The sequence below is a fragment of the Papaver somniferum genome, chromosome 1 (genome assembly GCF_003573695.1).
Source record: "Papaver somniferum cultivar HN1 chromosome 1, ASM357369v1, whole genome shotgun sequence".
Classification (NCBI taxonomy): Eukaryota; Viridiplantae; Streptophyta; class Magnoliopsida; order Ranunculales; family Papaveraceae; genus Papaver; species Papaver somniferum.
Window position 1 is genome coordinate 155770780 of NC_039358.1, and position 13613 is coordinate 155784392.

Below are 13613 nucleotides of genomic sequence, written 5' to 3' on the forward strand. Positions count from 1 at the left end.
TACGGTGCTGTGAAGCCAGTTGGTGCGGTTCAGAAATGTCCTGCTGATGCTGTTGTTGCAGTTCAGAGACCACCTATATATCCTGCTGATGCTGTTGATGCAGTCCAGAAGCCACTACCTGATGCAGTCCAGAAGCCATTGCCCGTTGATGCTCTTCTTTCCGCTGTTAGAACAGATTATGCTGTGAAGCCAATGCAGGTACACGCTGTTGATGCAGCTGTTGTTGGTCCGGTTTCAGCTGGGTCAACTGAATAGTCAGCTGAACCGGCGCTGGCTGGCGCAGTTCTTTCTTCCACTGTCCAAGCTGATTTGTGTGAAGATGGAAGCCTCAATGTTGAATTATTAAACCAGGTGCTGTTGAGACAGATTGCCACCACGGTAAGTATTCCGGCACCCTGCAGGCTAACTTTTTCTCGCATCCTAAAATCATCTCTGGACTCCGTGATTGCCAATCCAGTGAGCATTGCAGCCTGGGTTCGTTTGTTGTTGCTGCCCACCTGTACTTTAAACTTATTTGTGCCTAACAGTTCCAGAGAGGAACGATCCGGGTGTCGAAAAAAGATGCAAATCGCGTCTATAAAAAATGCCTTGACGATTTGGAGAGAGCCTGCGAGATGTACCACTTTGGTTCGACAGCTACTAGGTCTGACCAAGACTCCCCCGAAACAGCAACAACCGAGTAAGAAGAGCGGTAAAAAGCTGATTGCTTGTAGGCGTAAAATGAGTTATGGCCATTACACAGCGGCTATTCGCATTCTTTCGTCAAGTGGTGTGGCTCCTCCAACTCCGGACACATTATTCGAACTTCAGCAAAAACATCCTCCTGCTGGACTGCCTCTGATACCACCGTAAGACATCTCGACACCAGCCTTACGTGTTATTCCCAAAGATGTCCTCCTTTCCCTCAAAAGCTTCCCTAAAGGTACCTCGTGTGGGCGAGATGGCCTCAGGGCTAAGCATTTGTTGGATGCTATGAGTGGAGCCGGTGCTGCCGTTGCTGAGGAGTTATTGTCGTCTATTACCGATGTTGTTAACCTATGGCTCTTTGGTAAGTGCCCTTCCATTCTGGGTGAGTTCGTAGCTAGTGCGCCCCTAACTCCATTACTCAAGCCTGGCGGCGGTCTGAGACCAATTGCAGTCGGTACCATCTGGCGTAGACTTTGCTCGAAATTGGCTGCCACGTCTGTCACAAAGGATATGACCGAATACCTAGCTTATCAGTATGGTGTTGGTATTCCTTGTGGTGGGGAAGGTATTTTGCACTCTGCGAATAGGCTATTGGAGCTAATGGGTGCTGACCACACCCGGTCTATGTTGTTGATAGACTTCTCAAATGCTTTCAATCTTGTCGACCGTTCCACTATAATTAAGGAGGTGAGAACCCATTGTCCAAGCATCTCTTATTGGGTCGAGTTTTTCTATGCGAAACCAGCTAGGCTGTATTATCAAGATCATGTTCTCTCTTCTGCCATGGATGTTCAACAGGGTGATCCCCTTGGTCCTCTTTTATTTGCTTTGGTTCTTCATCCTCTTGCCGAGAAGATTGCTACTAATTGTACTTTAGACTTCCATGCTTGGTACTTAGATGACGGCACTATTGCGGGTGATACTAAGGAAGTGTCTAAAGCTCTTAAAATTCTCCAGGAAGATGGACCTAGCTCTGGTTTACACTTGAACATCGCGAAGACGGAACTGTTTTGGCCATCTTATGATCCGAGACGAGATTTGTACAATGTCTTTCCTACCAATATTGGCAGACCAGCGGGTGGTGTTACACTTCTTGGTGGACCGGTCAGCTTGGATATGGAGTTTTGCAGCAACATTTTTCGGGGTCGGGTGGATAAAACCTTGCAGCTTATGAATAATATTCAAGAACTACAAGACCCCCAAAGTGAGTTGTTGCTTTTGCGTAGTTGTGCTGGTGTCTCAAGGTTATATTTCTCTCTTCGCACCACCTTCCCCGAGGCACTCCAGGTTGCAGGGTCTCGCTTTGATGACCACCTTGTGCAGTATCTGCGCCGGCTTGTGGTTGGAGATGGGGCTGGTTTTGGTTTGATTCAACAACGATTAGCCACCCTTCCAATCAAAGATGGTGGTTTTGGCGTACTCACTATGCAGGATACTATGAAGTACTGTTACTTTCTCAGACTCAACACTTGCAGAATTCAATTCTGAAGCTGCCAGCAACAACTGAACTGTCTCAAGGTTTTCAACACGCGATACAAGGCTTCACCCAAGCTTGTGGTCTATCCTTATCGGATTTCAACATCAATGACGCTGCCCCCCATTTCATGAAGTCTCTGGCAGTTATCTACTTCGGTGTTGTCAAGGAAAAGGTACCCTCTTGCTTCTCGTTATCTACGCGTGAATCCACCATTTGGCAATGTAATAGGGAAGAGCATGCAATGGGTTTTCTTAAGGATATCCCTATTCCAGGGCTTAACCAAGTTGTTGGGCCTAGACAGTTCAGTTCTGTCCTACAGTATCGTTTAGGGATACCTCTCTTTGAGAAGGATAGCAAATGTGCATGTTGTGGTAAACATATGGATATTTTTGGAGATCATGCTATTCATTGTGCTAGTGAGGTAGGGGTTAAATTTAGACATGACATGGCCAAAGATGTCTTAGTGGATATATGTTACAAAGCAGGGATTGTGGCTAGGAAAGAGGTGTCTCTAGGGCTTATTTCAGCAGACAACAAGGAACTTCGGACGGCGGATATCATGGTCTATAACTGGGAAAACGACAGAGATGTGTGTATGGATGTCACCGGGATTTCTCCTTTTACTAGTGCTAGGACTCTCAAATTTATACCAGGGTCTGCTATTTCTGCAGCCATCACTCACAAGAACAATAAGTACCTGGACAAGTGCACTTCACTCGGCTATGGTTTTGGGGTTCTAGCCTTTACCACTTTCGGGGAGCTTATTCCTGATTTAACATCCTTTTTAAAGAGATTGAGAAATTGTATGGTTAGACATGATGCTAATTTTAAGATAGGCAATTCTCTTTTTCACAGACTAGGAATAGTTATTCAAAAAGGTGTTGGTGCCCAGCTTGTTGCTAGGTTACCCGCCTTCCCCTGTAATACTGATTTTGATTCATAATAAAAGCCTTCGTGGCCCCTTTTATAATGAAAAAATAAAATAATAATAATAATAATGATAATAATAATAATAATAATAATAAATTGTTAGGGTTATGACCAGCTATGTAGCGGGTCTTTTCTTTTTTTTTTCTTGCATGTTATGACCAGCTGTGTAGCGGGTCTTTCTGTCTAGCTGTTTAGAAGACATCTCTATCCACTGTTTAGTGGATCCGTCTAGCTGTTTAGCAGACATCTCTATCCACTGATTAGTGGATCCGTCTAGCTGTTTAGCGGACGATCTGTATCGCTGTTTAGTAGACATCTCTTCATATCCAGCTCTTTAGCGGATATTTATCCAGCTGTGGAGCGGATATATTCTTTGTTTTGCTCGAGGACTAGCAAAATATAAGTGTGGGGGTGTTGACAAGCACGTAGGTTCCATATTTTATACCCATATTTATATTAGCTAGGACTATATATTTTGACTAATAACGCTATTTTAGTGCTTTTGTGGAAAGTACAAGTGAACTCGATCATCGGATCAAAAATGGCTTAATCGAGAATTTAAATGGCGTTTGGGACACAATTCACCAAGGTATCTCATGGGACCAAAGTGAAACGAGGATTAATCTGATTGGGCTTCCAAGTTTGTCAAGCCAGTTGCTTGGCCTCATCATTTCCAGGAGACAACAGCCGTTTGTGCAAGATGGAAACTTCTGGGGTTAATGTTAATGGAGATGTTCATAACTACAACAAAGGTGATTTTAAGTCTCTTCTTCACGTCTGGAAGTAAACTCTTCTTTGAGTACATCAACGTCAGTTCTTCAAGATGGAGTTCGAGTTCTGTTTCTGATATCAGAAGGTTGTTGTTGTTGATAATTGGGCGTGAGTTTCATGGCTTTGGCAGTAGAGTGGTTAGTTCATTTGACAGAACTCTTGGTCTCGGTTGAAGGTTAGTCAGTAGCAAGGATGATCTTGGTTTAGTGATTCGAACTTCTTGTGGAGGTGATTATTGATTTCTGGGTTGTAGTAGTAGTGGTAAGGATGGTTCGAACTCTAAGACTTGTGAAGGTGAAGGATTTTTAGATTTATAAAAATTATATACAAAAATATTGACAAATTGGTAGAGAGGTACTGGGACTAATGATTCGGCCAATCTTCATAACATAGGGCTCAATGATTTATTCTCAACAATAATCGCTCAAAACATATATGGACTCTTATTTTGCCAAAGTAGATTCTCAAAACATTGATTGTAAATGTTAAGCATGGAACATCAAATCACCTAAGCTAAGCATGACCCATCTAATCAAATAACACCCAATTTAATCAAATCATATTTCAATTAATTTTTAATGCAAAAGTCTTAAAAAGAATTAATAAAATTACCCATGTATGAAGCTTGGCCTCCTCCGTCGTCCCAGTGTTGGGGTTTAACTCATCATAGTAAAAATGCTCTCAAAATAATTTATTATGGCTCAAAAATGGTTTACAAATGATGAGAATATGAGAAATACAATAAAACCAGAGAACTACGACCCTCAGTGATAAAATAAGACTGCTGAAGCTCTGTCGCAAACGCTGCGGAAAATAAGACTGCATGTTTACGACCCACGGGTGTTAGTCGTTACTACTGTATAAAAATGACTGCTTTTGCAGGTCCGTTCTTCGTGTTCTTCATGTTCATCATCAGCAGCAGCAGCAGAAACCGAGTTTGGGAAAACTCGAATTTCTTCTTCTCTGGCTCTCCTCAGCCCCCCAGAATCTCGACCCCCTCTCTAGTAGACCCAAAGAGCCTATTTATACTGTTTAATGCCTTCAAATCTTCACAATAACTCCCAGAAATCTCCATTAACGTCGGGAATATTTTCTTTGTATTTCATGCAGGATATGGGATTTTCTTCCCTGTTTAACTCTTCTACGCGTCTCTGGATTGTCTTAAATTGTTCGTATAATATCATGAGAGAATATCTTCCCAAATATCTTCTCCCAATCATCACACAGCTTCCGTAATTAACATAATCTTCTAAAATATCCCGGTCCCCTGTTTACTTCCAAACTCGGATTTCTGGCCCAAGTTACTCGATCAAATCGCTTGCATATACCCTGTCTAGTGTATTCAGGCCCAGCCCAACCGTTTCTAGCGATTGAATCTCGCTGAAATCCCTCTAACAATCCGACCCAAAATCAACAGCGTCCGCATTAAGTATTCCCGCCAAAACCAAATTCAAACAAAGAAGATGACCTCCCCTTATCCAGTTCAGGGGTGCGAATATCAAGTGGTCACCCCTTATGAAGTGGGTGTCCCTTATCCAAAGCAGAGAGTCCGAATAACAAATTTCCTCCGGGATGCTCCGCATAATTTTTCGAGCCGATTTTTCAAAAATTATTTATTTCCAAAAAAATACCTACAAACACACAAAACACCATAATAAGGACGAAAACGAGTACTAACAAACTACACAAAAGAGATGAAAATAGACACATAAATGCGTCTATCAAATACCCCCAAACTTATTATTTTCTAGTCCTCGAGCAAATTTATTCTAGAAAGGAAAATCATTTGAACCCCTAGGTGGCCCTAGTGGCGGAGTGTTGTCTCCGGAGGGTTTACCAGAGGTGTACCCACAAAACCTTTACTCCAGACCCTAACTATCTATGCAAAATCTTGGAAAGCACTAAAGAACCTCCTTGGTTGGCATACTTATTAATTATAGGAGGAAGTACCCTGATGCGAAATTCCAATTAATGTACACGAGTTTTCACTCAAGCATACTAAAATTTATATAAGTGACAGAGCTCTACTAAGATAGTTGCACTATGGACATCATATTCGGAGTCAAACTAATCACATGGAAAGATTAAGAGATGGATATAGAAAAACATAGATGGTTTTTATGTTTACTAAGTGAACGGTGTTTCCCATATCTGTCTGAAGGCCTCCGCCAAAATGAACCTATCCTAATGGATTGAGATACTAGTATGACTAATATCAACACACTGGCATATACAAAGGTACCAGTGGTCGATAACCTAACTCTAGGTCAACACAACTGGCATATACAAGGGTACCAGTGGTCGACTTTATTGAATTTATTCCTTTTGGTCAAATGGTCTGGTCTAAATATTTTTTTTTTTTGAGTGTGTAAGGAAAACTGTAATTTTTTTTTCATGGTATCTCAATCACTCTAATTCACCCTAGCATTGGTAAAAACTTGAATCATGGGCCCCACCTATCACTTATAGAAACATAGTTTAAAAACAAAATAAAAATAGAAGTGAAAAGGACTCAACGAGATATGGTGCAACTATCATGTTATTTCTAACACCTGAGTTCTGTGCTTTTATGAACAGACTCTATAGATGTTTCCATCTATTCAGATTGGTTCCTCAACTCCTACAACCAAAATGCTTCCATCCACTTAGATTGGTTAGTGCCATCCTAAATACGCATAAATTTCTAAGATCTGGAGTTTATTTATTGCAACTAAAAAGTTTCTCCCATACCCCCAAACTTAAATCTAACATTGTCCTCAATGTTCTAAAGATGAAACTAAAAGCATGAACAAGGAGAAACTGTTACCATTTGAAGCGAAAGAGTTAAGGAAAGATATTACCGTGTTGCATGAGATTGGGTTACCTCCCAAGAAGTGCTAAGTTTAAAGTCTTCAGCCAGACTTAGGAAAGGATTAGTCAACTCGAACCATAAAGTAACAGTCGAAATAACTGTGGGTCTTCAAAACGAAATAGAGCTGACCAAAGGAAACTACAATAACCCAAGAAAGTGAACAAGAATAACATGCCCTTTTCTAGTTTCCTGATTAAGATATTTATATCTAATTGTGGTTCAGGTTCAGGTTCTATGAAAGGGTCTAAATAAAATATTTTCCTCGGATGCATTTCCTCATAGGTTGGATCCAAATTATTAGGTCCTAGAGTCTGGAAAAACTCAAATAAGAACTTAGAATCACAAAATAATAATATCCTAAATAACTGAGGATCCTCTAAGTCAATCAGGTTTGACTTACATAATTGACCATAGTGAGAGTAGTGGTCATTCTTAAGCAAATGTGTCGATTCTAATTTCCTAAGGCATTTAGGTTTAGTCTCACAACTTAATATTCGACACATTTGAAATCTATATGTTCCCACATTTGGAAGAAAACTATTTGGTGGGAAAACAAAATCAATCTGGGTATCATAGCCTGGGCAAACCACAATAGTGGTAAGGATAGTTCGAACTCTAAGACTTGTGAAGGTGAAGGATTTTAAGATTTATAAAAATTATATACAAAAATATTGAAAAATTGGTAGAGAGGTACTGGGACTAATGATTCGGCCAATCTTCATAACATAGGGCTCAATGATTTATTCTCAACAATAATCGCTCAAAACATATATGGACTCTTATTTTGCCAAAGTAGATTCTCAAAACATTGATTGTAAATGTTAAGCATGGAACATCAAATCACCTAAGCTAAGCATGACCCATCTAATCAAATAACACCCAATTTAATCAAATCATATTTCAATTAATTTTTAATGCAAAAGTCTTAAAAAGGATTAAAAAAAATTACCATGTATGAAGCTCGGCCTCCTCCGTCGTCCCAGTGTTGGGGTTTAACTCATCATAGTAAAAATGCTCCCAAAATAATTTATTATGGCTCAAAAATGGTTTACAAATGATGAGAATATGAGAAATACAATAAAACCAGAGAACTACGACCCTCAGTGATAAAATAAGACTGCTGAAGCTCTGTCGCAAACGCTGTGGAAAATAAGACTGCCTGTTTACGACCCACAGGTGTTAGTCGTTACTACTGTAGAAAAATGACTGCTTTTGCAGGTCCGTTCTTCGTGTTCTTCATGTTCATCAGCAGCAGCAGCAGCAGAAACTGAGTTTGGGAAAACTCGAATTTCTTCTTCTCTGGCTCTCCTCAGCCCCCCACACTCTCGACCCCCTCTCTAGTAGACCCAAAGAGACTATTTATAATGTTTAATGCCTTCAAATCTTCACAATAACTCCCAGAAATCTCCATTAACATCGAGAATATTTTCTTTGTATTTCATGCAGGATATGGGATTTTCTTCCCTGTTTAACTCTTCTACGCGTCTCTGGATTGTCTTAAATTGTTCGTATAATATCATGAGAGAATATCTTCCCAAATATATTCTCCCAATCTTCACACATCTTCCGTAATTAACATAGTCTTCTAAAATATCTCGGTCCCCTGTTTACTTCCAAACTCGGATTTCTGGCCCAAGTTACTCGATCAAATCGCTTGCATATACCCTGTCTAGTGTATTCAGGCCCAGCCCAACCGTTTCTAGCGATTGAATCTCGCTGAAATCCCTCCAAAAATCCGACCCAAAATCAACAGCGTCTGCATTAAGTATTCCCGCCAAAACCAAATTCAAACAAAGAAGATGACCTCCCCCTATCCAGTTCAGGGGTGCGAATAGCAAGTGGTCACCCCTTATCAAGTGGGTGTCCCTTATCCAAAGCAGAGAGTCTGAATAACAAATGTCCTCCAGGGATGCTCCGCATAATTTTTCGAGCCGATTTTTCAAAAATTATTTATTTCCAAAAAAATACCTACAAACACACAAAACACCATAATAAGGACGAAAACGAGTACTAACAAAATACAAAAAAGAGATGAAAATAGACACATAAATGCGTCTATCAGGAGGTAATTGGTCGAGCTGCTAAAACCGATGGAGGAAAATGTGCTGCTGTGGTTGAATTTAATGAGGCATGAATGGTGATCCAGTCGTCTTAGTTTCATGTTTTGTGAGCCTGTGCAACTGGAGAAGTTTAGCAGCAACATCAATGGAGAAGGTGAAACGAGCAGGGCGATGTTGGCTGGAGTTCTAGGAGTTCTCGACATGGAATCGAAGGCTGGAATGGTGGCATTGTTTGTACTGTGGGTTGAATCAGCTTCTGGCAGTGATGGTTGATGTTGCAGACGCGATGTAGGTGGAGTTCAGTTCACGGGACTTTACTCGAGTGAGATGGAGCTTTTGAGGTGTTGTGGTTGACGGTACTGCGATTGCAATGGGATTTGTTTGTACTTGATGTTGTTGCAGTTTCCATGGGGGCCTTGACGCCGAGAACTGGCTGGGCTACGAACTGCAGTGCTTTCGACTAGTATGATGCTGCTGGTTTTGGGATCGATGGAGTAAAGAAGATGAGGACGTTTGATGATGGAGTTGATTGAAGGAAAGGTGACGTGGTGATGAATTTTGGAGTTGGTGGTTCGCCGGACTTTGGTAATTGCCTGATTTATGAAGGTGGTGTGGGAATGGTAGTTGGATCGATAGAGAACAGAAACGGATTTTGTTGTTGCTGAGTGCAAGAAGAGAAGTGGATTGGATTGGACTGTGGTAAATGGACTTGGACTTGGAAACTATCGGCTAGGTCTTTGTCTGGACTGTGACAGCAGCTTGATATAAAAGGGAACGGAGAAACAAACAGCGGGAAGAGGCCGGCTGCAGAGCCGATAATAGTCAGAGAAACAAAAGGAGGTCGTCTACTGGAGTCGTAACTGAAAAAGAAAGGAGACAGAGAAGCGAGAGTTTGGAGTTGCCGTGGAGGCTAAGAGTAGAAAAGTAAGAGAAAGGGAAGAAGATCCGCACCGGGGTGACAAACGGTGATATCGGTTTATCATTTCTTACTTTTGTAATTTATTTTTATGGGTTTTGAGAAATCCATAGCCATGTTCTAATTTCTTTGTAACTAGGGTTTTATGGTTGAAACTACTTTGGGTATTAGGCTATTTTGATTGATTATATAGCAATAGACCATTATGATTTGAATAAATTCATCTTCGAATATTGTTTATTGATTTATTGAAAAATGAGTTGTTGCTCCACCGGTTTAGTAATAACCTTTGTGCGTAATTGGATAATTTTACAAATAGTTTTGGTCTCGTTATTTGATAGTTCATGCTTGGGTTGAATCCTTTGATGGGTTATACTTAGAAGAGCCAGATACAATTTGTGAATCAATAATTTAGTTTCGTATAACTTTCTCGCTAACACAATTTGATGGTGCTTGCTTGCTTGGGTTTAATCTTTTGATGTGCCATGCTTAGGGTGTCCCATTGATATTTGCGACTCTAATACATATAATAGGTGGTGTCGATGGAACGAAGAATAAACATATATTTGTAATCATGTTTCATTTCAGTAATTATATAGAGATAGTAGTGGATACCATGAAACCCTGGTTACCGACTCTCCCATTGAGTTTCTTTTATTAGTTTAGTTTAATTTTATTATTTCATTTTACATTTCTCAATTATAAAAATCTCAAAAACATCATTTCTGATTATTAGAGATATTGATTATAGTATTTCCACTGCTCCTCGTGGGAACGACCCGTACCTGCCTCTGTCTGCTAGTTGGATACCGTGCGATTGCGATTATTTAAATAGGTATCTCCGGATCCTATCAGTCGCTTTTGCCGCAAAAAAATTGGAGACAATAGTTGGAGATTAATATCTCGGTGGAAAGTTCATTTTTTCGATCAAGGTCGGTCTCAGATCTGGTTCAACTACCAATCCAATCCTGAGGGTTTAACACCCACTCCCAATCTTGCAAGTTCCATTGGTATTGCTAATACCACTCCTCTTGCCAACAATGTCATGCCAAGGGTTACTACTATTCCTAGTGCTCTAGTTACCACTCATGTCAACACTACTGATGGCAATACTGGAATTATCAACCAAATAAGTGAGAAGCTCCTTTTGTGCTGTAACTGCATCTCCTTGAGTATTGGCAAGAGTCTCTTGCGTTTGCATAATATCATCTATGGTGGCAAGTTCATTTTCTCGAACAAGGTCGGACTCAAATCTGGTTCAACTACCAATCCAATCCAATCCTGAGGGTTCAACACCCAATCCAAATCTTGCAAGTTTCAGTGGTACTGCTAATACCACTCCTCTTGCCAATAATGTCACGCCAAGCGTCACTACTATTCCTAGTGCTCCAGTTACTACTCCTATCAATACTGCTGATGGCAATACTATCATTATCAACAATTCTCTCTCCGATCGAACTCCTTAAGAAGTCAGGAACAATCAGCCTACCATAGATGATATTATGCAAATGCAAGAGACTCTTGCCAATACTCGAGGATATACGATTACAACACAAAAGAAGCTTCTCACTTATCTGAAGACCTTGATGTAATGACAAACGACTGATCAACATCGTTCGTGAGAAATGACAAACGAATTATCTGACCCTTTTCCTCCTCTTGTGATAATCTCCATTAATCTCCATACATTCTCAGCCTTCCTCCCTACATATCGATCTTTCTCCTCTTCTTGTGACCGAGTTGAACCTGAAATGACCATTTTCTTGGTTTAGGCCAGGGTCCTACCGATTAGTCTCTCGAACTTAAATTACTCCTTTGCAGTACATTTGTTTAAAAGTTCAAACGATTTGCTTTATCGAGCATTTGCCTCCTTGACGAGGTGTCGAACTCGCGAAAATTATAAATTCCTTACTTCTCTTACACTAACAAATAGCACAATGACAAGCAGGTTCGTTCCTAAGGGAGAGTTGAGCTAAAGTTGTCAATTCAATTTCTGAATAATGCAAAACAAATAAGTGCAAACGATGAGGATGGGAATGATCAAGGATTCTTTCTCAATCACGAAACAAGAATCTTATTGAATAGCTATGTTTCTGCAAAGTACTTGTTACTAATAACCCTAGAATAATTAGTACGCTCAATTATTTCGTTATATCTCCTAAGTTCACCGGATACGGAAGCGCTCGACTACCAGATTCTACTTGCCAAGTTTCCTAGAAGTACGCTCTCTATGTGTGACTTAAACAAATTCTTTAAGTTCTTTGAAATAGGCTATTCTTAGTGACAAATACATAGGCTCGACTCATCTACTAGTGTCAATCTCTACAAATGAATATTTAACAAAATCCCATTATCAATATCCACATATCGCTACTTGTATCAAGATTCTCTAGACAATTACGGGTCGAAGAGGTCTCAACTAGCATTAGAATCATCCATAAACCAATTTAATTTGCAACTTAAACGATTCACAAATAATTCATATAACAATATTGGCACGGTAGAGAATAAGCAATAACAAGATAAATCGCAAGAAAACAAGGCAGTTTAAATATCAATTCGAATTCATGTTTCGGACATCAAAATCATCCCTAATCAAATATGCTTAGCTAGTGGAGTTCATGGAAAATTAACACATCTAACAGAAAATACAACTTCAAAACCAAATAAGCAAACCAAACAACGGCATATGGAGAGTATGGTGTATGGAGTAGTGGACTGTGGACGCTGGAATAGCAGCCTTGATAATGTACACTGAGGCCTGATGGTAGTGTAATGATGGCGGCGACGCTGCTGGCTTGCTGTTGTAGCTTGCGATGGAACTGGCACTGAATTGAAGCTGTAGTGGTGATATTCTGCTGCTATTGTTGTGCTCTCCAGGTCCTGGTACTTGTATTGCTGCAAACAGGGGAATGTAATTGATGGAAGGAACTTGTGATGGTGAGATGTGAACTGTGACTGTATGAAGTAGTTGTGAAGTTTGCTGCAGACTTGGATAGGACCTGGTGGTGGATGGAAAGTGAATTGCAGGTGCTGTGAAGGTGGGTTGGAATGAAAAATGCAGGTGGATGAAAAAGATGGTATGAAGTGATGTGAAGGTGTATGCTGATGGTAATGGATATGCAGGTGGTGGTGATGGATGTATGCAGGTGGTGGAGAAGCAAGGATGATGGACTGGATGCAGATGCAGTGGTGGAATGGTGGTTGTTCAGCGAGCACTAGGGTTGCAGCAGCTGTAGAGGGGGTATGAGATGATCAAGACGTCTCTTCTGTTTGGCTTTTTATAGCTCCAGTTCTCGCTAAATTTTCGAATGTGATTGATACCCAACTTCCATATCTCAGCCATTGATCACTATCATGCAGCTGCAAATTGAACGACAATTACATAGTTCCATCACCTGACTTCTCGGCATAAACTTCAATAAAATCTTCTATCGAATCGTATTCAACTGGTCCGTCCTTGTCTTAAAATATTCCTTGACCCATTGAACACAACCCACGGAATTTCCATCCATAGCAGAACCAAAATCTCGAACGAATTCGGCCGGCTCAGTCCATGAATCATATCCCAGCCTCTGTTTCGTTATTGGCATCAAGTCCATGTCCGAACCAAATATCCATCAAAATCATGGTCCAACTGACGGCAATACTGGCTCAGTTGAAGTTGGCAAGAGCTGTGTGGTTCAGGCATTTCTGCGAACAGTTTGTATGCCTGTGTCGAACTGATGAGGCTTTGTATACTGGCTGCATCTTGGAGACTCCAATCAGTTCTTGCCCTGCAACATTTCAATTTCATACACAAACCACATTCATTCAAGACACTATCTACTCTCAGACATTCATTAATCAAACTCAATTCATCACTGACTCAATGGCAGCAACAAGGTCTCTCATTTCCTGTTTTCTTGGTTCAAACTTGGT

General features: G+C 40.5%; 1 protein-coding gene across 1 annotated transcript; it reads left to right on the top strand.

Moving 5' to 3' along the window:
- Positions 1 to 972: 972 nt before the first annotated feature.
- LOC113352592 lies at positions 973 to 12942 on the top strand. The gene is made up of 5 exons (XM_026596401.1): positions 973 to 2103; positions 2148 to 2972; positions 12573 to 12578; positions 12682 to 12733; positions 12842 to 12942. The coding sequence occupies exons 1-5, from the start codon at positions 973 to 975 to the stop codon at positions 12940 to 12942; spliced, it is 2115 nt and encodes a 704-aa protein (XP_026452186.1).
- The last annotated feature ends 671 nt before the right edge of the window (positions 12943 to 13613 follow it).